This window comes from Delphinapterus leucas, chromosome 1, assembly GCF_059928025.1.
Source record: "Delphinapterus leucas isolate spDelLeu-1000000601 "Yukka" chromosome 1, BTC_Dleu_Yukka2, whole genome shotgun sequence".
Taxonomy (NCBI): Eukaryota; Metazoa; Chordata; class Mammalia; order Artiodactyla; family Monodontidae; genus Delphinapterus; species Delphinapterus leucas.
In genome coordinates, this window is record NC_143129.1 from 176,245,879 (window position 1) to 176,269,284 (window position 23,406).

The 23,406-nt window shown below is 53.9% G+C and overlaps 1 protein-coding gene across 2 annotated transcripts in view; it reads left to right on the forward strand.

Moving 5' to 3' along the window:
- IFFO2 (intermediate filament family orphan 2) overlaps window positions 1-21,586 on the forward strand; it is a 49,344-nt gene extending 27,758 nt beyond the window's left edge. The window contains exons 2-9 of one of the 2 annotated variants that reach the window (XM_022551887.3): window positions 6,226-6,286; window positions 7,537-7,632; window positions 8,800-8,940; window positions 10,305-10,444; window positions 14,537-14,657; window positions 14,794-14,886; window positions 15,818-15,948; window positions 17,181-21,586. In XM_022551887.3, coding sequence (XP_022407595.2) covers window positions 6,226-6,286; window positions 7,537-7,632; window positions 8,800-8,940; window positions 10,305-10,444; window positions 14,537-14,657; window positions 14,794-14,886; window positions 15,818-15,948; window positions 17,181-17,286 — 889 coding nt within the window. In that variant the 3' untranslated portion in view covers window positions 17,287-21,586. The remainder of the gene's footprint in view (window positions 1-6,225; window positions 6,287-7,536; window positions 7,633-8,799; window positions 8,941-10,304; window positions 10,445-14,536; window positions 14,658-14,793; window positions 14,887-15,817; window positions 15,949-17,180) is intronic. The other variant, XM_089900071.1, reaches the window with a different exon arrangement.
- The last annotated feature ends 1,820 nt before the right edge of the window (window positions 21,587-23,406 follow it).

A 23,406-nucleotide genomic window follows, 5' to 3' on the forward strand; every position in this document is an offset into this window, starting at 1 on the left:
GGACTGGCATTGAAGCTGCCAATCCCCTCCCCCCAGTGGCTTGCTGAGACTTCCCGTCCATCACGTGGTCCAGCGGTGGTTCCTCAGGAATGCGGGGAGACCACATCTGGCTGAGGCGGGGCAGCTACCTCCCCCTCCTGGCCACCTCTCACACATGTGCTCCTTCTGCTAAGATGGTGGCTGAGCCCCGCCGAGATCTCAGCAGCGGTGTAGGGCTGGGGAGTCATTTCCTCTCCCCGCTCATTGCCCTGACATCCCTGCTTTCCCATCCCGGGCCTGGAGCTGTGGGAAGTGGGAGAGGGAAGCTTTCTCCTTCTCCCCGCCCACTTCCTGCCCTGGCCCGCCCTCCAGCTGGCCTGGCCTCTCCCAGGGGAAGCTCAGGAGCCAGTGGACGGAGCAGCCGAGTCCCCAAGCTGGGGCTGTGCAGATTGAGGATGTCCAAGGGGCCCTGGCTGGGGAGGGGCAAGCAGTGGGGCTGAGGAGTGATTGCGTCTGGGATCATTCATTCATTCAACAAATCCATTCAATAACTCTTTGACTCCTTACCAAGTGTGGGTGGGTTTAGGTGCAGGGAGAACAGCAGTGAGCACAGAAATGATAATTATAACCAGTTCTCCGGCTGGGGGAGTGGGCAGACCCCCAGCTTTAGAACCGACTCCTCCGATGACTTGTATAGTGGCAGCCCTCCTGTGCCCCTTTTCCCACCTAGAACAGGTGTCTCCCCCATGATTCCTCTGTGCTCCAACAGGCCAGGGCACCTGGCCTGGGCACCAGGGTGCTACCTGTACCCACATTCACATTCCCGATTTGTGGGCTCCCCAGCCTGAGCCCCTGCTTGTCCTTTGCATTGGCACAGAGGCCCCCCCAGGACTAACCCTCATCCAGCACTGCCGTGTTGTGGATCACACCCAGTGGGTTTGGACACTGGTAAGCAGGGGGATTGGAGTGACTGAGTCCGGGGGCAGGAGGCTGGGCTGGGGCTGGGAGATGGGCCTGGGGTCCAGTCCGGCCAGAACCAGCCCGTGACTGGATGCCAGTCACATGACCGTCAGAGAGTGTGGGAGCAGAATGGCTTTTCTGGAGCGAGCCTGGGGTAAGCTGGGCTCACACTGTGTCTCACTGACAGATGGAGAGATGGAGGCTCTGAGTGGGGGAGGCAGAGCTGGGGTTCAGACTCGTGTCCTTCCACCTCGCTCCTCATGAGCGCCGCTTGGGCTGGGGGAGGGGAGGGCACTCTGCTGTCCACTCCCTGGGTGACCTGCACCTCAGTTTCCTTATCTGTACACTCAGAGGCGTGGTCTAGGGGAACTCTGGTCCCCTTTTCAGCCTTGGCTTCTGGAGATTCTCTGAGTCTCTTGTTTCTGTAAAATAGAAACAACCCCCCCTTGCTGGCTGTGTGATTTGGGGGGAGGTGCTTCATGCTTTTGGACTTTAGCTTCTTCATCAACGACATGGAGAAAATAATAACCCGACTTAGAGGTTACTGTGAAACTAAAATGAGGCTCTGCCTGTGAAGCCCCTGAGGACGGTGCCAGGCACGTCGTAAGCACTCAGTCTGTGTTAGCTGCCCCATCACATCATCGCAGCAGCAGCAGCGTCAGTATCACCACCACCGTCATCCATCCCACCTGCTTCAGGGGCTGGCGTGAGCATCCATAGCCTGAGAGCGTTTTGAGGAGCTGGCATGCCTACAAGGCTGTTGTTGAAGGGTGTCTGCAGCTGGGGGGAGAGTGAGAGGATGCTGGGGGCGAGAGAAGGTCCCTGTGATGTGGTCGGGGCGGGAGCTAGATCTGGGGCCTGAGCACTCTTTGGAGGTGGAGAAGATGGAGGGTGGTCCATCGCTGTCCCTGGCATCGTGGGCCGGCTCTTTGGGTGAGAGCCATGCTTGATGAGATGCCACAGCCAAGCCGCCTGGGAAAGATGGCCTCCTGAGGTCTGCCGCCTCAAGCCTGAGCTCAAGGAGGGAGAACAATGGAGGTGGCTGCGGAGGCTCAGGGAAGAGATGACATTTGAGACGAGCCTGGGAGAATGGATAGATTTCAGAAGGCTGAAGAGGAGGGACGGAAAGGGGAATCGAGTTACCTCTGATTCTCTGTTTCCTCGTCTGCAAAATGGGGACCGTCCTTAGGGGAGGATTAAGTGATATTTTATCTTTTTTTATTATTAATTAATTAATTAATTTATTTATGGCTGTGTTGGGTCTTCGTTGCTGCGCACGGGCTTTCTCTAGTTGCGGCGAGCAGGGGCTGCTCTTCGTTGCGGTGCGCGGGCTTCTCAATGCAGTGGCTTCCGTTTGTTGCGGAGCACCGGCTCTAGGTGCGTGGACTTCAGTAGTTGTGGCACACGGGCTCAGTAGTTGTGGTGCACGGGCTTCAGAGCGCAGCCTCAGTAGTTGTGGCACGTGGGTTCAGTAGTTGTGGCTCGCGGGCTCTAGAGCACAGGCTCAGTAGTTGTGGCGCACGGGCTTAGTTGCTCCGCGACATGTGGGATCTTCCCGGACCAGCGAACGAACCCATGTCCCCTGCATTGGCAGGCAGATTCTTAACCACTGCACCACCAGGGAAGTCCCTTATCTTTTATATGTATATGAAGGCCCAACATGGTGTACACCACCAAGAAGGTGACCAGTAAATGTCCCTCTCTCCACTCCCTTCGAGAGAAAAGAATCTGGGGACTTCCCTGGTGGCGCCCACCACCAGGGAAGCCCTCACACCACAATGAGGAGTAGCCCCTGCTCGCCACAACTAGAGAAAGCCCATGCGCAGCAGCAAAGACCTAATGCAGCCAAAAATTAAAAAATAATACAAATAAATTTAAAAAGAAAGAGAAAAGAATTTGGAAGTTTTATGAGCTGGTGGGTCAGGGCGGGCAGGGATGGATCTAAGTGATTCAGGCTGTCTTGGCCTTGGCTAGAGTTTCTGTGTGCACTGGGCCTTCATTTTCCCACCTGTAAAATGGGGAGGAGGTTTCTCTGCAGCTCCACAGCCCACTGTGTGAGCTCCTGTGCTCAGCAGTGGGCCACACATGAAAGTCAGGAGGGCAAAGGCTTAAATGACATGACATCCACCAGCCCCTGACCCGTGGTAGGTGTGTCCCCTCTTGGTGGCAGCTGGCTACTCCCTGGCCTTCCTGCTGGCCCGTCTTTCCTGCTGCCTGAAACTTCCATCCTGCTGAAACCTTACTCCTGTGGGCAGATCCAGGTCAGGAGAGGGGGCTGTGCCTGGGAAGCAGGTTTTGGAATGTCAGAGCCCACAACATGGTTGACCAGTTTTTGGTTAAGCTGCATGCTCCCTCTCTCTGGGCTGAGTTGCAGTAAATGCAGGGCATCTGGGGTGCCTTAAGAAATATCACTCAACCATCCTTTCACCCCGGTCAGCCAGAGCAGCTGAAGGGCAAAGCTTTTCTGCACTGTCAACATTGAAGCCGGCAAAGCCAAGCTTTCCCGCTGCGGCCGGGAGGGGAGGTCAGCGTAGGCAGCAGGTTTGGTCTGTCAAGCAGCTGCTGTCAGCACACAGGGGTCCTTCTTGGGTCTGCTGGGGGCAGGTGCACCGGCTGCCCACCTATCCAGCTCTGGTAATAAAAGGCCCATGAAGTCATTTGTGCAAGCTCAACTGGGGTGCAGCTTAGGCGAGGGGGCCACCGAAGTGCCTTCTGCAGGGGAGCTCATTAGAAATGAGCCCCACACCAGACCTGCTGAATCCGGGTCTGCACGTGAACAAGCTCCCTGGGTGATTCCCATGCATATCACAGTTGGAAACTGGATGCTTTAGAGCATGAGCTTGGCTTGAGTCCCATCCTTGCTTACTAGCTGTGTGACCCTGGACAAGTTACCTCACCTCTCTGAACCTCAGCTCTCTCATCTACAAAATGGGTTTGGGGAAAATTTCTTTACCCGAGAGTGTTAATAATTCGCATGAAAGCCGATGAGATGTGTACAAGGCACTGAGCCCAGTGCGTGGGACTCAGACTGTGCTTGCCAATCAGTGGCTACTGCTACTACAGCTAATGTGTCTGGAGATCCAAAGACGTGGCTTAAGTTCTCGCTCTGAGTTGACTTGAGACAAGTTGCTTTCCTTTGCTGGGCCTCATTTTTCCCGTCTGTTCAATGGGTCTGTTGACCCCTGCCCCACCTTCCTCACAAGAAGTTTGCTTAAAGGAAAAGTGAGGAGGGGCTGGGCCTTATCCCCAAAAGCCTGTCTTGGAAATGAGTGCGTGTGGAGGAGAGATGTCCCCGGGTGCCCGCATCTTCAACCCTCACTGCCCACTCCTCTGCTGCCCCTGGTGTTGCTGCAAGATGCCGTAGTGAGGCTGGCCTCAGGAGCCAGGCTGCAGCCAGTGCCACACCGGGCTCTCCCTTGTCCCTGCTCTGCTCAGCGGCTTTGGAATTGAGCCCCCTGCCCCCCTCAGGGCAGCGTGGCCAGTAGAGATGATTCAGCTTGGGACCTGTGTTCTGGGCCTTGGCCTCCCTTGAGGGGAGCCCCAGATGCCCCATGCTGCTGGGCGAGGTGAGGGCAGCCTTGAACTTCTCCCCACCTGGGATTCCTGTTCCCCACCCTGGGCCTGGGGCTGGACTCAGTTTTCCTATTTGTACAACGAGGGTGTTAGACCCTTAGATTCTCTTGCTGCCCCTCCTTAGCTTCCTCTGTGTTCCTCATCCCTGCCAGGACCCCTACCCCAGCCCCACTGCCCACTGGGTTCTGAACTCTGCAGCCCACAGAAGATCTAGGCCTGGCCACCACCACTGGGGGCTGGTAAAGACCGAAGGGAACGGGGGATGGGGGGTGAGTGGCGAGTGTGTCCTCTGGGAGCCCTGGCCGGGGCCGTCGTGTCTCATGTGGGAGAGAGGAGGAATTTTCCTCTGTGTGTGCAAACAGTATCCGTTTTCTCTTGTTTCCAAAAGCTGGTGACGTAACCCACTCTTCAGCCATCCCTCCCCTCTGGCCTATTTTTAGCTGGCCCCGACAGCATCCTAAAAGGCTTCCAGACCTGCCTGCTCTGAGGCCATGTAGGGAGGCAGCCGTAGGGTGAAGAAAGAGAGAAACTCCTGGTCGGTCTGTCCCAGGATGGGGGTGGGGGGAGAAGGACCTGTCCCTCTGGGGAAGGAGGGGCATCTGGGTGGGGAGCGGGTTAGGGCTCTGATGGGTCCTGGGTCTACAGGAAGCCTGGCAGGGTTACAAGCACTCAATCTGGAGTCTCCAGCCTGGGTTTGAGTCCTGGCCCCACCTGTCCTCACCCTGACCTTGGGTACCTGACTCTTCCTTGCTTGCTTCACCTGTAACGTGGGGAGCATTGTGGCACCTAGGCTAGAGGGTTGTTTTGAGGATTGAATTACATCACGTAGAATGGTGCCTGGTACAAAGTAAGCACTCAGTTAAGGTGGGCTGGTATTGTTGTGGTAACTCTATGATCATCCTGTCCTGCCTCCGGTTAATGCTGGGGGTACACTCAGAGCCCCCATGTGCCGTCTCCCCTTTGTCCTTTCCTGTTCAACTTCCGGCCACATATATACAAACGAGATGACGTATGTAACACCCCTGGAATAGAGCCTGGCACTTAATAAGCATTAAATAAGGGAGAGTTATATTTATTTTTTGTTTTAATGTAATGAAACAGACCTGGTTTTGAAGTCCAGCCCCACCCCCTAACTAGCTGTGTGTCTTTGGGCAAGGTATTTAACCTCTCTGAGCCTCAGTTTCCTCATCTGTAAGATAGGGATGATAACAGCTAGGTAGGAGATGTCTTTGTTGGTTAGGGTAGGTTGTAGGACAAATTGACTCCGAGATTGCGATGGTTGGCACAATCAAATTTGTTTCTTGTGGTTGCAAAGGAGAGCCTGAAAGTGGTGCTGGCTGCAGCCTTGCCCCTGAGAGCAGCTTCAGCACCATGTCTTACAGGAATGGAAGGAGCAGTAGCATTTATACAATGCTTTACAGTTTGTGGGGGGGGGCTGGCGGTCCCTCCTGCCGTCATCTCCCAGTGGTGCTGTGCTCATGCCCGGAGCCTGGCACCCGTCACCACCACCTGGTATCATGGGTCACCTGGCTGTCCCACACATCTAGCTCCCTAGACTGGGAGTTCCCGAGGGGCAGGCAAGGATAGAGTCGCTGCTGCACCTTCCTTGCCCAGCCCGGGGACGGGCCCAGGGTGGGTGCTGGCATTGTGTCTCAGGCTGGACTGGCCTGGGGAGGCCGCCCTCTGACCACCTGTCCCTCTTGTCTCTTGCAGATGGGAGGAGGAGCTCGCCAAGCGCATGAACCTACAGACCATGGTGGACACGCTGCAGGAGGTGAGAGGTCCCGACCAGGAGAGGCTCGCAGGAGAACCACGTGGCCAAGGGGCAAAGCCGGGGGCAGTTCCCAGCACAGCCTCTGTGCTCTGCTACCTCCTGCTGCCTCAGTCTCTCCTCAATGGAGCCGGAGGCCTCTCCCGCCTCCCCTCCTTGGGGCTGGGAAGGCACCAGCACAGGAGTTGCAGAAAAGCTTGGGCACGGGAATCCTGGTGCTGCCCCTGGCGTGCAGGAACAGACTCGGGGCTGAGTGCCCTGCAGAGGGCGGGTGGCCACATCATCAGGTGGGCTCCCAGCCCTGGCAGGTGCTCAGCAGCGGGCATGAGGACATTCTTTTGCTCTTCTGGCTCGGTGGCTCTGTGTTCTGGGTGGGCCTGCTTCTCACTCGCCTGCTGTGTACGCTGGGCAACAAACTTTACCTTCTCGGCCTCTGTTTTCCTCTCAGCCAAATGGGCACAAGAATGGCAACCCCATGAGAAGGCATGGAAAGCTCTTTAATTGCCTTCTGATATCTAAAGTATTGATCCTCTAAATAAATAAATAATAACCAAAAAAAAAAAAAAGAAAGAAAGAAGAAAGAAAGAAAGAAAATGAACACTGATCTTCTAAGGAAGTTAGAGATAGATGAAAATAATGTCAATATGCAGAAGGAAAAGGATGAACGTCCCCCCACCCCGCTTTCTTTTATAAGAAAAGTACTTTTTGCTTTATACACATAACATGCTCATGGTCAAATACCTGGAAAATTCAGAAAAGCACAGAGAAGAAAATAAAACTCACCTCCAGTTCTCCCTGCTCCACTGTGGATAAATTGGTGTGTGACCTTCTGGTCTTTTCTGTGCAGACACACACAAGCCCGAGGTGTGCATGCTCGGTTAGGGTGGCACGTGCGACGTTGCCATTCTGGAGATCGGAGATGGTCAGATATATTGGCATTTTCACGTGAATTGACCTACTACTGGGATCCCTTTTACATCCACTTTTTCTCTTAACGTCTGCCATGGATTTTTCCATACAATAAATAATCCTTGGAGAAGTGTTTTAGGCTGAGCGATGCCCTGTGCTGAGCGAGGGCTGAGTGGGGACCCAGGCTGGGATGAGGTCCTTGGCACCCCTTCCTTCCCTGGCACAAAGGCACCCGGCTTGGTTGGATGTCAGGTGTCTGGGGCTCTGGACCCAGGTGTCCATCCCCTCCCCTCCAACAGGGAGACCAGCCCCCCTAAAACCTCCCCCATCTTCATCCCCCGTAGGCAGCGCAGGAAGCAGAAGCCATCCAGGAGGAGATGAATGAGAAGATTGAGCGTCTCAAGGCCGAGCTGGTGGTGTTTAAGGGGCTCATGAGTGACGTAAGTGCCACCGACCACCACCCCCAGGCATCATGACTTCCCCCCACAGCCATCATGCAAAACGCTTCATTCACTCCGAGGCTCCAGAGCTCGGCTTCTAGTTAGAATCCTGGCTGGCTGCGTTTGACCCGTGAGGATGACGGATGCATCGGAGACCAGGCCCCCCTTCCTGTCCCCTCCCCACTTCTGCTTCCCTTGGTCTGAGTAGAGATGCATTAATCCGCTGCTTTAACCCATCCTGCCCTCCCTGGGGCTCTTCTGATGGTCTGTGTGTGTTTGCTTCATCTCCTGCCAGCTCACCACGGTGAGGGCGGGTGGTGGCCATGGGCCTCTGTGTCTGGGCGCAGTGGCGGCCAATGGCAGGTTGAAGGAGACACCGGGTCTGATCTGCGCCGGCCTGAGAGGCTCCCCGGGCCAGCGGCCTTCAGCAGGGTTTGCTTTGTAAAGTCGGGACAGGCCAGTGTGCACATCCTTGGGACGATCGGAGCCCCTCTGAGTAACCGTGGGCAGGGGCAGCTGATGGCGGCAAGGGCCTTCTTCCTACTGGGGACCTGGTTTCCTGCCACCTTCAAGCAGCGGGTAGTATGTAGAGAGAGTCTCCACAAAGGAGAAGGAGTCCAGTACAGGTGACTCAGCCTGGAACAGTTCTGGTCCCGAGAGGCGTGGAGCTGGGGTGGCTGGAAGAGGCCATGTGGCTTCCCCTCACCGGGGTCCAGTGGACCCCCCATCCTAGGCAGCCCCAACCATCAACCGTGGGAGGAATCTCTGTGTGGGGTACAGGTGGAGCAGGCCCGGTGGGAAAGCAGGGGGGTCTTTCAGCAGTGGGACTTGTCTTTCTTTTTTCTCTGCTCTGACAAAATAAACACTGACGCTGTATCTGCTGAGAGGATGCCTTCCAGCCCTTAGGGTGACCAGCAAACACACTGTCCACTCGGCGCCGAAGCCCTAGGCTCCCACAGTCCCTCCGCCCCCTGCCCTGAACCCGAGCAGCTGGCCCGACCCTTCAAGTCCAGAAAAGGCTCAAGGACCCCCTCGGACTGCGGGGCCTCCCGCCCGACACCTGGGGGTCTCCCCACCCCTCTGTCCAGTCGGAGCCTGGGAGTGCCTCCCCACCCCCATGCTTGCTCCATCCCTCGCTCACGTAACCCCCTGCTGTCCTCCCTGCAGCCCATGACAGACCTGGACACAAAGATCCAAGAAAAGGCCATGAAGGTGGACATGGACATCTGCCGCCGAATCGATATCACGGCCAAGCTGTGCGATGTCGCACAGCAGCGGAACTCGGAAGACGTGTCCAAGATCTTCCAGGTGACTAGGGCTGCCCTGCTCACCAGCTGCCACTCCCAGCCGCCCACCGCCCTCCGCCCCTGCCTGGCCACCCAACCCCCGTTTTCCTCGCACCCTGCCCACGCCCCTTCCCCCCGAGGTAGCGTTTGCCCAACCCTCTGGCCTCCCCAGGAAAACGTAGAATCAGGGACGCATAGACTCATAGGCACGTCTGACTCCATCATCAAGGCTGACCGCTTCATCCTATGGCTGAGGACGCCGCTCACCCGGGCAGGTGGTGGGCGTGACAGGCTCCAGGACGGACATGGCAGAGCTGGGAGTAGGACTCAGGTCTCTGGACCCTCCAGGGCTCAGTCCATCCGTCCACCCTGCGTCCACTGCCCTGCTTCCTGCCTCTTCCTCTGGGAGCCGGAGCTGGCTACAAATGCCATGGTTGGGGAGCCCTGGCCAGGCTATGGGAGCACTGGGTGAGCTGGCCTGAGCCCTGGTCCACGAGCCTCAGAATTCAGAAGAGGAGCTGTTGACTGTTGACTCTTTCAGTCCCACATTGAGACTCACTCCATACCGCCCCCCGCCACCCCGCCTCCAACCGGCAAGGGACTGGGTGTGTTCCAAGCGAAGGCGATGGGTTAGCACTGGCAAATGTCCTCCAGGGAGGGCTTGGGGGCTGGTCCAGCTGCCCAAAGGGCGTGCGTCATTCTCTGAAGGCTGCTGCTTGAGTTTTGGGTTGTGGTTTGGCTTTTGCTTGAGCCCAGGGCAGTATGGCGTGTTGTCGCTTTAAGTATGTGACTTTGGATGTAGTGGGGTGAGGTCTGGGCTTCCCTGGGGCCCATTGTCCACCTCGTGCCTTCTTGCTGCCCCTTTGCGGGGAAGCAAGGGACCATTTCAGCCTTCGTCTGGTTTGTCGTGTCTTGTCTGCTTGGAGTGGAGGGAGCTTGTTGAACCTGGGGCTGCCTGCCTGTCAACTTTGCATGTGAACAGGAAGGCTCTGGGAAGCGTGGAGCCATCTGCGCCTCTGTAAGGGGTTCTCCGTCTCTCTGGCTGCCTCTGAGACATACCAGGCGACTCAGTGCCCCAGTCTGGCCTGCTCTTCACCCCAAATGATGGGGCTGCCTCTCTGGTGAAGGGGTGAGCTGAGCTAGCCCAACCACCAGGCCTCCCAGGGCAGGGAAGGGTCCAGGCCATCTGCCCCTCCATCCTGCATGTCTCCCCGCCTCACGCTTCCTGCGAACGCCGCCTGCTTCTTAGAGGACCCGGCATCAAGCAGTGGCTGCACCAGCCATGCTCCATCCATCCTATGGGACGCCGGCTTCCTTCCCAGTCCACCCCGCCCTCCATCCCAGCAGAGCCTCCCAGTGACCTTGATCTTTTCCCTTCCGGGTCAGGTGGTCCCCAAAAAGAAAGAGCGTAAGGTGGCTTTGGATGATGACATCTCTGAGCAGGACGGGGAGGTGAACCGGTTCCCAGATGACGAGGTCGGCTCCGTGAACATCACAGACGAGATGAAACGCATGTTCAACCAGCTGTGAGTATCCCTGCTGCCTGGGGCCTCCTCTCCGTTTCCCCAGGTTGGGCAGGGCAGGGGTGGCAAACCGGTGACCTGGGCCGGAAGTAGCCTGCAGTTGTTTTCTTTGGCCAGCACGTGCTCTGAAAGAATTTGGATTCGGAGTTTCACGTTTTCAGAAAGGGTCAGATTGGTAATGGTGGTCACATTTGTGGGCAGTTCTTTTTTTTTTTTAATTGAGATAATATGACTGACGTGTAACATTCTGTTAGTTTCATATATGCAACATCATGTTTTGGTATTTGTATATGTTGTAAAATGCTCACCACAATAAGTCTAGTTAACATCCATCACCATACAGAATTACAATTTTTTTTTTTCCCTTGGGATGAGCTGCTGCCCGGGTTAGTGGCAGAGTTGGGCTGGGTGTGGTCAGTGGTGGGCTGGAGCTGGCTTGTACCAGCTTGTAAAAGCTGATTGTATGCATGTCTGCCCACTCCAGGTTTAGCGATGGCATATTAGTAGCTTAACATTTGCCACGATGGGAAATTGTCAGGGGCTACCAGTCTGGGCAGCCCTCTCCCACCCCTGTGGACAGCTGACTTACTAGAACCTGGCTGCGCACAGTCATCCGGGGCAGGGGTGCATTGTAGCCTTGGTGTACGCAGTGCTATACTTGCAATCCTGATCCATCTTTGGCTCTAATCCGTAGAGTATCCCGGTGTGGGCTTGGGGAGGGTAGGGGTGCAGCTGTGGGCATTGGCTGACTCACCTAAGGGCCTTGAGTCAGAGAGCAGGCTGGGACTGGGTCTCTGACGTCCACCTTTCCCCCTGCCCCACTGGCCTGCTCTTGCCTGCTCTCTCCCCTGAGCCCTGGGAACTCAGCTTTTGCCCAGGACTGGAGTCCTCCCTCCCCACCCCTACCTCCCCCACCCCTTGCGTCTGAGTCTCAGGGCCCCAGCACACTTTCTGGCCTGATGTCCGTTCTCTGGAGTCCTGAGCTTCCAGCAGCGGGGCTGGCTGGATTCGAGTGCTTGCCTCTGATGAGCCATCACCGACCTTCCAGTCCCCTCCAGGAGGGCACCTCCTATCAGCAGGTGCTCCTGCCATCATACTCATTTCCAAAGCCAGGGACACAGGCCTCTCCTAATGCTTCCTGCAATGCTGGGGGCTGGCCTAGCATGGTAGAGTCCCAAGATCACTCTGCCCAGCCCCTTCATTGCACAGATGAGGCTCAGAGAGGGCTGGGCAAGTCGGGACAGAGCCGGGCCCCTGACTCCCGGTCCAGCACTGTCTTCGTGCTCAGAAGAGATTTCCTCTTCTGTTTCCTTGCCACCCTTCCGTCCCCACCCTGGTGACTTGTCAGGAAGACGGGAATTGGACCTGGGTGGGATGGGTTTGCCCAGCACTTACCTATACTTGCTGTTCCCTTGAAACAACATGGAGATGGGGCTGTGTTTGGGGCTTTGCTGTTTTGAGGGTGACAAGGAGATTCCTAGACTCTCGATTCATCTTTCACCATCTCCCCCCACACCCAGTTCTCATAGTCTCATCTTTCGCTGATGAGAGGGGCTTTGGAAGAGAACCCTTGGTCGGGTCTAGGTTTTCTGAACGTTGCTGTGGGCATTTCTGAGTGTAGGGCAGGGTTGTATGCCCCAGAGACCCAGGCTGGGTTCATTTGGTTGAAGTAAAGGGCTGCTTTGAAGAAAGTGTTGTCCCTGGTTTTCATAAAGTCACTGGGAATCCATAGACTGCCCAGGAAGTGGCGTGAGCTAAAAAGCTGTGCTCCCAGGTGTATGAAAGAGCATTCTTTCCATTGCTGCTAAAATGGGCACCTGAGCGTTGACAGGTCTGAACTGGGTTCAGTATCCAATTAGGTTGATCTGGTTGTAAAGTTGCCTAGTTCAAAAAAAAAAAAAAAGGCCAACCTCTGATCACCCCTCCACCCTTGTAGTTCTAGCCAAGGCCACGCAGAAGGCACCAGGGCAGGGCCCTGGCCCCCTCCCGCTGACATCTCCACGGGCTACGGGCTGAGACCCAAGCTAGAGCCCCCCACTGCCCCGGGCCAGCTCCTCTGAACTCCTTGAATAATGCACCCGTGTCAGGGCTGTTTTGTTTTGATCAAAATCAGTTGCTTGGGCTTCAGGCCCAGGAGAAGGGGAGAAATTTGCTACTTTCTCTGCACCAGTGGCCAGCCTTCCTGCTCAGCCCTGCCCTCCAGATCTGGGGGGAGGGGGGCGCCTCTTCCCAGCCCTTTCTCTTGTGCAGGCAGCTTCCTATCCTTTCTAGTTCCCCATTACTCAGCTGGGGTTTCCTTCTTGTCCCAGCTGCTGGGAAGGAAGTGAGGTCAGCAGTCTAGTATGTGAGGTGGCGATGGGTCGATGACGCTTGACCCAGGGGCTCGCCCCGAGCTGTCTTGCTGTGGGGGGCGGGGTGTGGGCAGCGCCTCACCCTGCAGCCCTGCCCCAGCTCTGGTCCTTGGATGCAGGGAGCCACCTGCAGGCTCCCGCAGGAACCGCTTCTTGGTGGGGAACCTGGCTCCCAGGGGTGCTCTTGGGCTCTGCCCGGTGGCTCCAGCCTGGTCCATTGTCAGCAGGTTGGGAGCAGTGCCCTGTAGGATCCAGAAAGTAGTTGAAGGAGTGAGCGTAGGCAGTGGGGAGAGCCCTGGGATGGGAATCAGGACTTGGGACCCACATCTTCCTCTGCAGCTGATTCACCGGGTCAAGCAATTTAACTCCTGCAGGCCTCAGCCTTCCCATCTGGATAATGGGCATATTGGACTGAATGATTTTTACAGTCCCCTCCAGTTGGGGTAACCAGTACACCTCCAGAACCCCTTCAGTCCCAGGCACACCTGTATGGTCCATCACCCTACTTCCAGTTCTAGTGAATAGGGAAGGCCAGAAATCGCTCAGGCTTTGCATTCAAGTCTGATTTCCAGCATGTATTATTCTAGAAGTCCACCTAATCCCTCTGAGCCTCAATTTCCTTACCTGTAAAATGGGACTAACAATCATGCTCACCTCAAAGGATTGTTGTGAGGATGGAATGAATTGCATTTTAATACATGCATGGTGGCCTGTCCCGTGCCCAGCACATAATAGGTGCTTGGTGATGTTTTGATGGGCAGGAAAAAGCCGTAGGAAACAGAAAGATCTGGCTTTCAGCCCTAGGTTCTTTTTTTTTTTTTAATTTTTATCAGAGTATAGTTGATTTACAATGTTGTGTTAGTTTCAGGTACACAGCAAAGTGAATCTGTTATACATATATCCACTCTTTTAGATTCTTTTCCCATGTAGGCCATTACGAAGTATTGAGTAGAGTTCCCTGTGCTATACAGTAGGTTCTTATTAATTATCTATTTTATATATAGTAGTGTGTATATGTCAATCCCAATCTTCCAATTTATCTCTCCCCCCCTTACCCCCTGGTAACCATAGTTTGTTTTCTACATCTGTGACTCTATTTCTGTTTTGTAGATAAGGCCATTTGTACCCTTTTTTTAGATTCCACATATAAGCGATATCATAGGATATTTGTCTTTCTCTGACTTACTTCACTCGGTATGGCAATCTCTAGGTCCATCCATGTTGCTACAAATGGCATTATTTTGTTCTTTTTTATCAGCCCTAGTTTCTGGTACAGCCTAGCTTAGTGTGGCTTTGGACAAGTGAATTATTCTTTCTGAGCTGCAGTTTCCTCATCTGTAAAATGGGAATAATAATAATACCCACCTTTCCAAGTTGCAGAAAAGGTTATATGAATCACCTCAGGCATAGCAGGGGCTCCAGGAATGAGTTATTAAATGAAAGGAAAACAGTCAACAAAATTGGACTTGGGAGGAAAATATCTTTAGTCTCCATTAATGAAAGCCTGGCATCTTTAGGAATGTACATTTTAAATTGTATAAATAATATGTAAATACACTCTGCATTTGAAAAGAGTTAAACTCCAAGGAGAAGGCATGCGTCCCCTTTGGCCACCGCCCCTGCCTTTTTGGATGGCCACCTGGCAGGAGCCCAATCATCAGGGCAGTGTCCCTTGCTCTCCCCTGTCCAGGCCCCTGGAGCCTGGCTCTGTTCACTCATGCCCTCCTGTGTCCCCCCCCAACAGGCGGGAGACCTTTGATTTCGACGATGACTGTGACAGCCTGACGTGGGAGGAGAACGAAGACACACTTCTGCTCTGGGAGGACTTCACTAACTGCAATCCGAGCATTGACCTGCAGGGCGAGGTGAGCCGGGCCTGGCTTCTTAGAGGCTGGGAGGTAGGCATCGGGAGCACCTCCTTTCCACGATCCCGCATCCCCCACTCTTACCCTGCAGCCCTTACCACCCAGCTAAGTTGTCCCCTCTTTTCTGTTTCCCCAGCAAGAGGAAAACCTGGGCAACTTGATCCATGAGACTGAATCCTTCTTCAAGACGAGAGACAAGGAGTACCAGGAGACCATAGGCCAGATCGAGGTGAGGCGTTAGCTTGTTCACATCACCCGGTTGTGACCCCCAAGACTCATGGTGATTAGGTGCCCGTGTGGACAGGGGCTGGGAGAGCGACGCAGATGCAGGATCAGAAGTCAGGACATCTGCTGATTCCCTGCCTAGTGTTGGGCAAGTCACACCCCTCTTAGGGCCTCAGTTTCCTAATCTGTGAAATGGGGGTGGTGATCCATGTTGGCCCCAGAGAGGTTTTTTTTTTAAGTTATTGACTGAGATGATGATCTCAAAATAATGAGAACTGACATTTGAGTGACATCAAGCGACACTGGGCACTCAGCCCTTTAAAAATACACCCTCCCTGGTATCTGCATACCTTATGTATGTACCTAGAGGGACCTGGGTGCCTCCACGCTATGCAGTAGGTACTGTGTGCCCCATTTTACAGAGGAGGAGTTGAGGTTAAAAGAGACCAAGTGACTTGCCCAAGGCCCCCCAGCCAGGAAGCAGCCTGTAAGCCCAGTTCTCCCAGCCCTGGAGCCTGTGTGCTGGGCCACATCTATCAGTGAGAGTCACTGCTGTTGTCACGCTGGAGAAAGAGAAGGCCAGCTCCTTTCCTGGGGGATGTATCACTTGGTAGAGGAGAAGGGTCAGAAACACGAGAGACTTCAGGACTTTTCTAATCCAGTCCACAGAAAGGACTGCAGGGATGCTGGACAGGGTGGAGTTGCTAGGGCTGCCCCAGTGGTTGCTAAGCAACCATTCACCTTCCACCAGAAGTGGTTCTAGGGGCCCTGCACCAGTATGTAGAGAGCAGGGAGCAGAGGGAGGGCCCTGAGGGCGTGGTGTCCTGGGGTGGCCCCGATGCTGCCGCCACCACTGAGGACGGGAGGTTGCTGAGTGGTCTGCTATGAGGGAGGACGACTTGGCCTCCCCTTTATGCCGTGTTGGTTCCTCTCAGCTGGAGCTGGCCACGGCCAAGAGCGACATGAACCGACACTTGCATGAGTACATGGAGATGTGCAGCATGAAGCGGGGCCTGGACGTGCAGATGGAGACCTGCCGCCGGCTCATCAAAGGCTCTGCAGACAGGTACCTGGCCTTGTCCTCCCTGGCAATGCAGTGGTGGCATCCTTGGGGTGGGTGGCGGGATTTGTGGGGCTGCAACTTATAGCCTGGTGGTTTCACCTGCCCAGGCCATTGGTCCATCCGTCCATCCACCTGTCCATGCATCCGATGACTATTAGCCTGCTACTATGTGTTAATGCCTCACACATCTAATCTCACGTGACCACTCACAACAACCCTGCCCCCATTGACTCAACAGCTACTGTTGAAGGCTGGCTCTGTGCAAAGCCATGGGGATACAGTGATGAGCAGAACATTCGCAGCCCTGGCCCTCCTGGAGCCCACGCCCCACTTCCTGCTGAGCTGGTGGGTGGAGGTGGTGGCCGGGGCTCACATGTGTCCTTAGGAAGCCGTTTTCCTTCCTTTCCCGTCTTCCAACCCGAGGCCATGTGGGTCTGTCCCCGGGAGACTGACATGCATCAGGCCTCTTTTATTTGCTGGGGGACACCAGAGCCAAGACAGAGCCCCTGCCCTCAAGGAACACGCAGCCTTTCGGGGAAGACAGACGTGCTAATAATAAAATGAGATAATACACGTAAAATGCTTGGCATCAAACACAGATATATTAATTATAATTGTTCTCTTATCATGACGATATTCTTGCAGGCCGTTGTTTGGGCTGTAAGAGAGGGAGAGGCAGGGGGAGGTTGCGTGTGTGTGTGTGTGTGTGTGTGTGTGGCCCTGGGCTTATTAGCATGTCACCTTTAGCTCACTGATTCCCAGAAGCCACTGTTGTTATTTCCATTGTTGGGATGGAGGAGCGCCCCGTAGGCAGGGAAAATAGCTTGCGCCAGGCCCGCCAGCTCAGCAGTGATAGAGTGAGGATTCAAAACCAGTGCTATTAACCACTGTCCTGTGTGGCCTCCCTTTGGGCTCTGAGTTAATTGTCCAGACATGTGTTAGGTGATGGGAGTGTAAAAACTGAGCTTGACCCGTGGTTTCTGCTCCCAAGGAGCTCTCAGGACCAAGCAATTACAGAGGCGGGTGCAGGGCGTCCCAATAGGTCTCTATAGCCATGTTCAGCTCCTGGGCTTTGAAGATTCTAAGGCAAGTGGTGCAAGGGCGGGCCTCGGGGCAGGATCCCCCTCTGAGGCTAGGTTTTCTAGGAACGGCTGCTCCATCTTTCCAGCTCTTTGAATCCCTTCAGAGGTCCTCAGGCTGCCCTCTGATGTCCCCCATTCTCTTGTGCCTTCCAGGAATTCACCGTCGCCTAGCTCCATGGCCAGCAGCGACTCAGGAAGTACAGACGAGATCCAGGATGAGTTTGAGCGGGAGGCGGATGTGGAGCCCATGGTCAGCTGATGACTGAGGTCCCCCAGCCCGTGCCTGGTGGTCTTGGTGATGGGGCCTCTGCCCGCCTCTCCCCACGGGGCCAGGAAGTGGGGCTCCAGCCCTCGCCACGCCAGACTTCCTATGCCCTCCCTTCTCTGGAGGCCCCAAGGGACCGCTGCTTCCTTCCTTCCTTCCGCCCACCACCAACCAGTGCCCCTTCTCCATCCACCCACCCAAGGAATGGTGCTGTCAATTTCTATTGTTCTCCACATTACAGATACAGACTTCTGTCCGGACGATGCAGTGTTAACTGTGCCTTTTCCCTTAAGCTGAGCCACTTTGAGCTCCAAAGAATTATTCCTAGCAGGTGTTTTTATACAAAACTCTAAGGTGAGGGCGGGGGGGCCCCTGGAGTGGTACAATGCCGTTTTCTACCCTCCCACCTGCTCCTCTGATTGGCCATAAGCTCTGCCCTCCCTCCTCTGCTGGAGTTGGACTTGGGATGGCCCACCTCCCCCCAGGAAGGAGCTGTTGGCCTTCGCGAGCTCTCCAGGCCTGGGAGCTGAAAGAGAGAAAAGATGGAAGGAGGGAGGGAAGACAAATTTTTCTTTTCTTTCTGGATCGAGTGGCAAAGCAGAGGGACAAGGCACTGTGGGGGAAGGCGGAACCTCACTGTGTTTAAACTACTATGCAAAAAACAAAACAAAACAAAAAAAGCAGCTTGCCTTATACCATTGTGGAAGGTAGGCCCTCTCCTAGATCCCTGGTTTTCCCCTGGAGCTGGGAGGGAGGAAGCTAGGGCGATCTCTCTCGCAACCTCTGGGGGTGAGCACTGACTTGGGAGGGAGTTTGGTCAAGGTCGTTAGCGAGGCCTGGGCCCCGTAAGGCCCTCGGCCACCTGACTGCTTGCTTTCTTGGGACCTCTGTGGGTTGGGGTTGGGGAGCGGGTCTTTTATTGCCCTGATGACTTGATGTTTTTCCCAGCCAACAGTAAGGGGTTATCGATCTGTAATTTCTCTGTGAGAAAGTCTGGAGGGGGCCAGGCCTGGTATCTACCCCCTCCACCTCGGAGCTGGGTCGGTACCGTCCGCCGCCATCTTGCTTCTCCACGGTGCCGCAGTGGCCCACTCTTTGGCCACTGGCAGGCATTGGGAAGGGAAGGGGAGGGAGCTAGCGGGGCCTGCTGGCAGAGAGGAGGTGGTGAGAGGAAGAGCTCGAGTGAGAGCCGTCCTTGTTCTGCTCATGGACATAAGCTCACCTTTTTCCATAATTCACTGATTGACCAGTTGGGGAGTTCAGCTGAGCCATATCTCCCCAGACTTGAGAGGGCCTGAGTCAAAGGGCACTGTGTGGCGGCCACCCCCAGATCTCAGCTTGGAGCCAGCAGAGCCAGCTTTGCTCGTTTTTTAAATTTCTTTTTGGACCCACTACTGTGGGTGTGATTGCTGATTTTTGTTTTTGTTGGCCCAGGAGCTCCCCCTGGAGGTCAGAGGAGCAAAATGTGCCCAAGGACCTGAGCTCCTTGCTACCCACTGCTTGTGTCTGCAGGCAGAGGGGGAAATCTGGCCTTGTGTAGATCAGGCCCCCTGTCTTTTCTCTCCCAGGGTACCAGTGATCTGTAAGGACCTCCTCTCTCTTCCGTTTTCCCCCACCTGTTTTTCAGTCTTAAAGTCATTGTACATAATATTCATATTATATAAATATATATCTATGGAGAGAGAGATTGTTAGTGATTGTGTGTAATTTTATTTATCAGAACTTGGTGGCCTTTATTGTGAGTTTTTTCCTTTTTTGTTGTTGTTGTTGTGGAGGAACCTCCTGCTCTTTCCCTGTGAAAGTCTGGCTGAAAGTCTTCCATTCCCAGAATCTCTTATTAGCCAAATAGTCCCTTGTCGGGTACGTGGAGGGACGAGGTTTCGGAGGAGAGATCACCCCTTCCCCTCCTCCTCACTGACACTTGTTCTCAAGGTTACAGGGTTCAAACATATCAGATTATTATTGTCATTATTGTTATTGTTGTTTTAGTTTTAGTTTAACCAAAGGTTATCAGAGCCAGTTGGGCTTGGACCTCAGCTGCTGAAAAGATTTTCCGTTTCTGGGAGGCTGGGAAACTGGCTGCCTCTCAGGCCTCCTCTGCCCAGGGTGAGGGAGGCATTGAATTCCATGGACAGGTAGGCAGAGTGGAGGCCTGCCCCGGGTTTTTCCTCAAGGTGGTGGGAGGGTGACAGACCTATCTTTAGAGTTAAGACAGTTAGGCAACAATGTAAGTATTGGGGGGTAACTAAGGTTACCATGGTGATTGCTGTCCAAAGGTATTATTTTTGCTTTCCCCCTTGGATACATAGGATATTTGTCTTTGGGGACTAGCGTACTCTGAATTTATCTGGGGAGTATGGAAATGGCAGGAGCCAGAGTCAGATGCTGGCCAGAAAGATCCATCTTGCTGGTTTTCAATAGCTGTTCTCGCTGGGGAGCAAGGACTTGGGGCTGGTGGATGGGGGGACAACAAGAGTGTTAGTGACCTGCCTTCAGGGTGCGATCCTGGTTTTGGCCTGGCTGCCTCCCTCCCCACCAAGTTCTTTTTTGAGTTAGTTGCCAGTGGGCCCCGCTTGTACCCTTGCCATGGGCCCACAGCTTGCCGAGAAAGACCCCAACGCTCGCTGGGGCAGCACCAGGTCCAGTTGGGATGAACTGGTCCATCCTTTGTAAAGATGTAAATACGTAATTTTGGTTTTCTATTTCTCAGCCCAGTGTCATATTGACATTGGTATTTTAGAATTGGTCTCAGATGGGCTCTCCTGTGCTGCCCTCTCTCACTCTCCTATTTTGGGGGGTTTTATAAAAAGAGAGGATTGGGGAGGGACAGGGAGAGTAGCTTCCTTTGGGCTCCCTGGTTGTGGAGCACACACACGCACACACACACACACACACTTCTCTGAGACTCTGGACAGGGAAAACAAATGATTGGCAAGTAAACACGTTTTGTTTTCTTGTGGCAGTGTGTCTAGAGGTGTCTGGCGGGCCTGTCCATCATGGATTTAGCTCTGTGGATGTAGCTCATATGACCTGTGGAGAATCAGACCACTTTGGCTTGGGATGGGGGAGAGGGTGTGGGGCAGGGGATCATATAAGGTGTAACTTAAGCTAAATGTAATCTATTTATAAAGGAAGAGACTCATCTATTTTTATGAAAGTTTTTTTTTAAATCTAGGGTAGGCAGTTATGGTAGCCCAGCATTTTTCTGTGGACAAGATGCATGTTGCTGCTGGATTTAATATAATCAGTACCCCTCACCTGTCTCCGCATCATCACCACCTACTCATCCACACCCACGGGCGGCTTCAGCAGAGTGTAGGTCACCCCTCACCTCATTTCCTTGTCCCTTGATCCCCCAGCTCCTTGGTCCTTGGAAGTCCAGGGGGCTGGGCGCTTGTGGGAGTGGGTGGGCAGTGGGGAATTCAGAACGGAGGTGGGTGGTGGGAGGGAAGGGGGGCACTAGGTAGGGGACAAGCTCTGCTTCAGAAGGTGGGCTCCGATTAGTTGCTCCAACTCTGGTCTGCCAAGATCCATTGCCAAGTCAGCTGTATTTGGAGAGAGCTGAGAAGCAGTAGGGTGTGGGTGGCAATGGGCTGTTGGTTCACGGAGCCCACAGCTTCCTTGGGGCCCGGGCCTCAGTGGGTCCAAGGTTGTCAGGCAGCTGGAGCAGGAGTGCAAACGCCATGAGATGCCTACAGCCCAGCCCTGGCTGTGCCAACCCCAGGCCAAGGCCTGGGATGTAGTCCTTGCTGTGCTCTTCCAGGGACCTGGATGAGGAACTAGGGTGCTGGGAGCTTCCTGGGTCCTCCACCTTGAGACACTAAGCTCTGGTTCTAGAGGGCACTCTCCTAGAGTGGGGAGTCTGGAAGCAGCCAGGTGGGTGTCGGCAAAGGCAGATTCTCTCTGGAAGGGAATTTTCCATGAGTGGAAGATTTCCAGGCTCGGGGTGGGCTGCTTGTTAGTCTCAGGCTAAATCCCTCACCATTCCCTCTGCCAAGCCCTCAAAGAGATGAGGCAAAGGCAAACCCACCCACAGACCCCTTCGTGGACATTTTAGCATCTACCTGATTTTTAGCCCCATCCAGGGAGACTTTCTATCCTGAAGTCCCATCCTACCCCACTGTTGCTGTTTGTCTGCCAGCTGGGTCTAGCGTCAAGGGGAAGGGGGGGTTTATATTCATGGAAAGACTACTGATCCTACCGGAAACCAACCTGTTTACTGTACTGTTGTAAATATCATGCCCTTTATATCCTGTATATTGGCTTCTTTTAAATAAAGTGAAATGTCTTAGAATTGATGGTGCCTTTTTTTTTTAAATTAAGGATAAAAAAAATTAAGGATAAAGAGGTGATGGGGAGGGGCAAGAGGATGGTGGGCCACATAACCACTAAAGTAATTAGCTGACTAGTGATCAAATAGGGAAGTTTCACATCACCTGTTATATTTGCATCTCACAATAAAATCTTCGGAAGTAGTTAAAGCAGAAATTATTATACATATTTTACAGAAGGGGAAGAGAGCCAGAGAGATCACAGACTGAATAACTGGCATAGCCTGGTTTGGAGTTGAGGTCCTGTTAATCAATCAACCCCATTTCATAAACCTCCTCACAGTGCCCTTGAAAGGCTACCTCCTAGGCTCTGGATTTGACACTGTCCAATATTCTAGTTTCTTTCTGTTCATGGCTGAATTCAGGGAGACGTTGACCTGTGTGAACTGGGCCCATGACTAGGGTTTTCTTCAAGGATGAAGAAAAACAGCCACTGCCAATTCCAATTAACTTTTTACCATCTCTAAGACTTGTGCTTAACGTACAAATGGCTCTCCGAACCTGCAAGTTTCTCATCCTTGGATAGGGAAGGCTGACCGTACTGTGCCATCTTATGTAAGAGACTTGAGCATCGTGGATTTGGTATCTGCAGGGGCTCCTGGAACCAAGGCCCCACCAAGACCGAGAGACGACTGTAGTTTCCTTTCCCACTCCCCATTCTGTTTAAATTCTCCAAAGTGCCTTAAAGAGTGTGCCCTCCTGGAGAAAGGAGTAGCGTGAAATAATGAGGGCGTCCTAAGGTGGGTATTATTATCCCCACTTTACAGACTTGGAAACTGAAGCCCAGGAAGAATTACGTATTTCGCCCTTGTCATAGGGAGAAACCATGATCAGCAACTGAACTCTGACTCCTAAGCAAGTTCTCGGTACACGCTGCTAGAGGAAATATAAACAGATATATTAGAAGCGAGCGTTAGAAACGCTGTAACAGTACTTTAGGAATCGAATGGGTCCCTAAGATTACATCCTCTGGAAGACTTCAGAAACCGAGTTTTAAATAACGTTCACGTGTTCATCAGGCAGAAAACTTCCCCGAAAATTCAAATTTTGGTGCGGGGCGCAAAAATAAAGCACAGGAGCAACTGGTTCCGCCTCCATAGGCTTTGAAGGAAAGCCTGAGCATAGACTGGCTCCGGTTGTATCTTTTATCGATCGTAATCTGCAAAGAAGCAGGCTGATTTATCTAAGCGCTAGGCCTCAGGAAGCTGGGTGGCCCCGCGCCAGGCCGGGAGGTGGAGGGCGGCTGAGTCCCAACCAGGAGGCTAGAGCCAGGGGCAGCAGGCTCATTCCAGGGGCTGCAGCCCCCGAGTTGAGGTAGGGGGCTGGCCGCTATGCAGCCCTGCACGGTCGAATAGTCTAGCAGCCACTGGCCAAGGACAGCGAGAGTGGTAGGGCTGGGACTCTAGCTGGCCCTGACTGGCAGACCCGCTGTCCTTCCGCGCCGCCTCACACGTGCCCCATTCCCGCTCTCTTATTGGCTGCTTCAGCCCCTCTATCCCGGCCTAAGGAGACTGCTACATGACCGTCCCTCTGATTGGTCCAGGAGCTTCCATGTATCATTCTGATTGGTCGATGGAGCTCACTCCCTTTTGCCCTCGGCTCCCTTTGGAGGGCGACTGGGTCATACCATAAAGAGAGGAGGGGGAAGTGTGTACATTTCAAGGCTTCTCTTTCGGGCAATTTTGCCCTATGTCACATAACGTCCTTTATCATGCCCTAAAAAGGAATTATTTTATTAGCAGAAGGTAAATACGGAGGCGTTTCGGTTGAGCCTGGCTTGGAG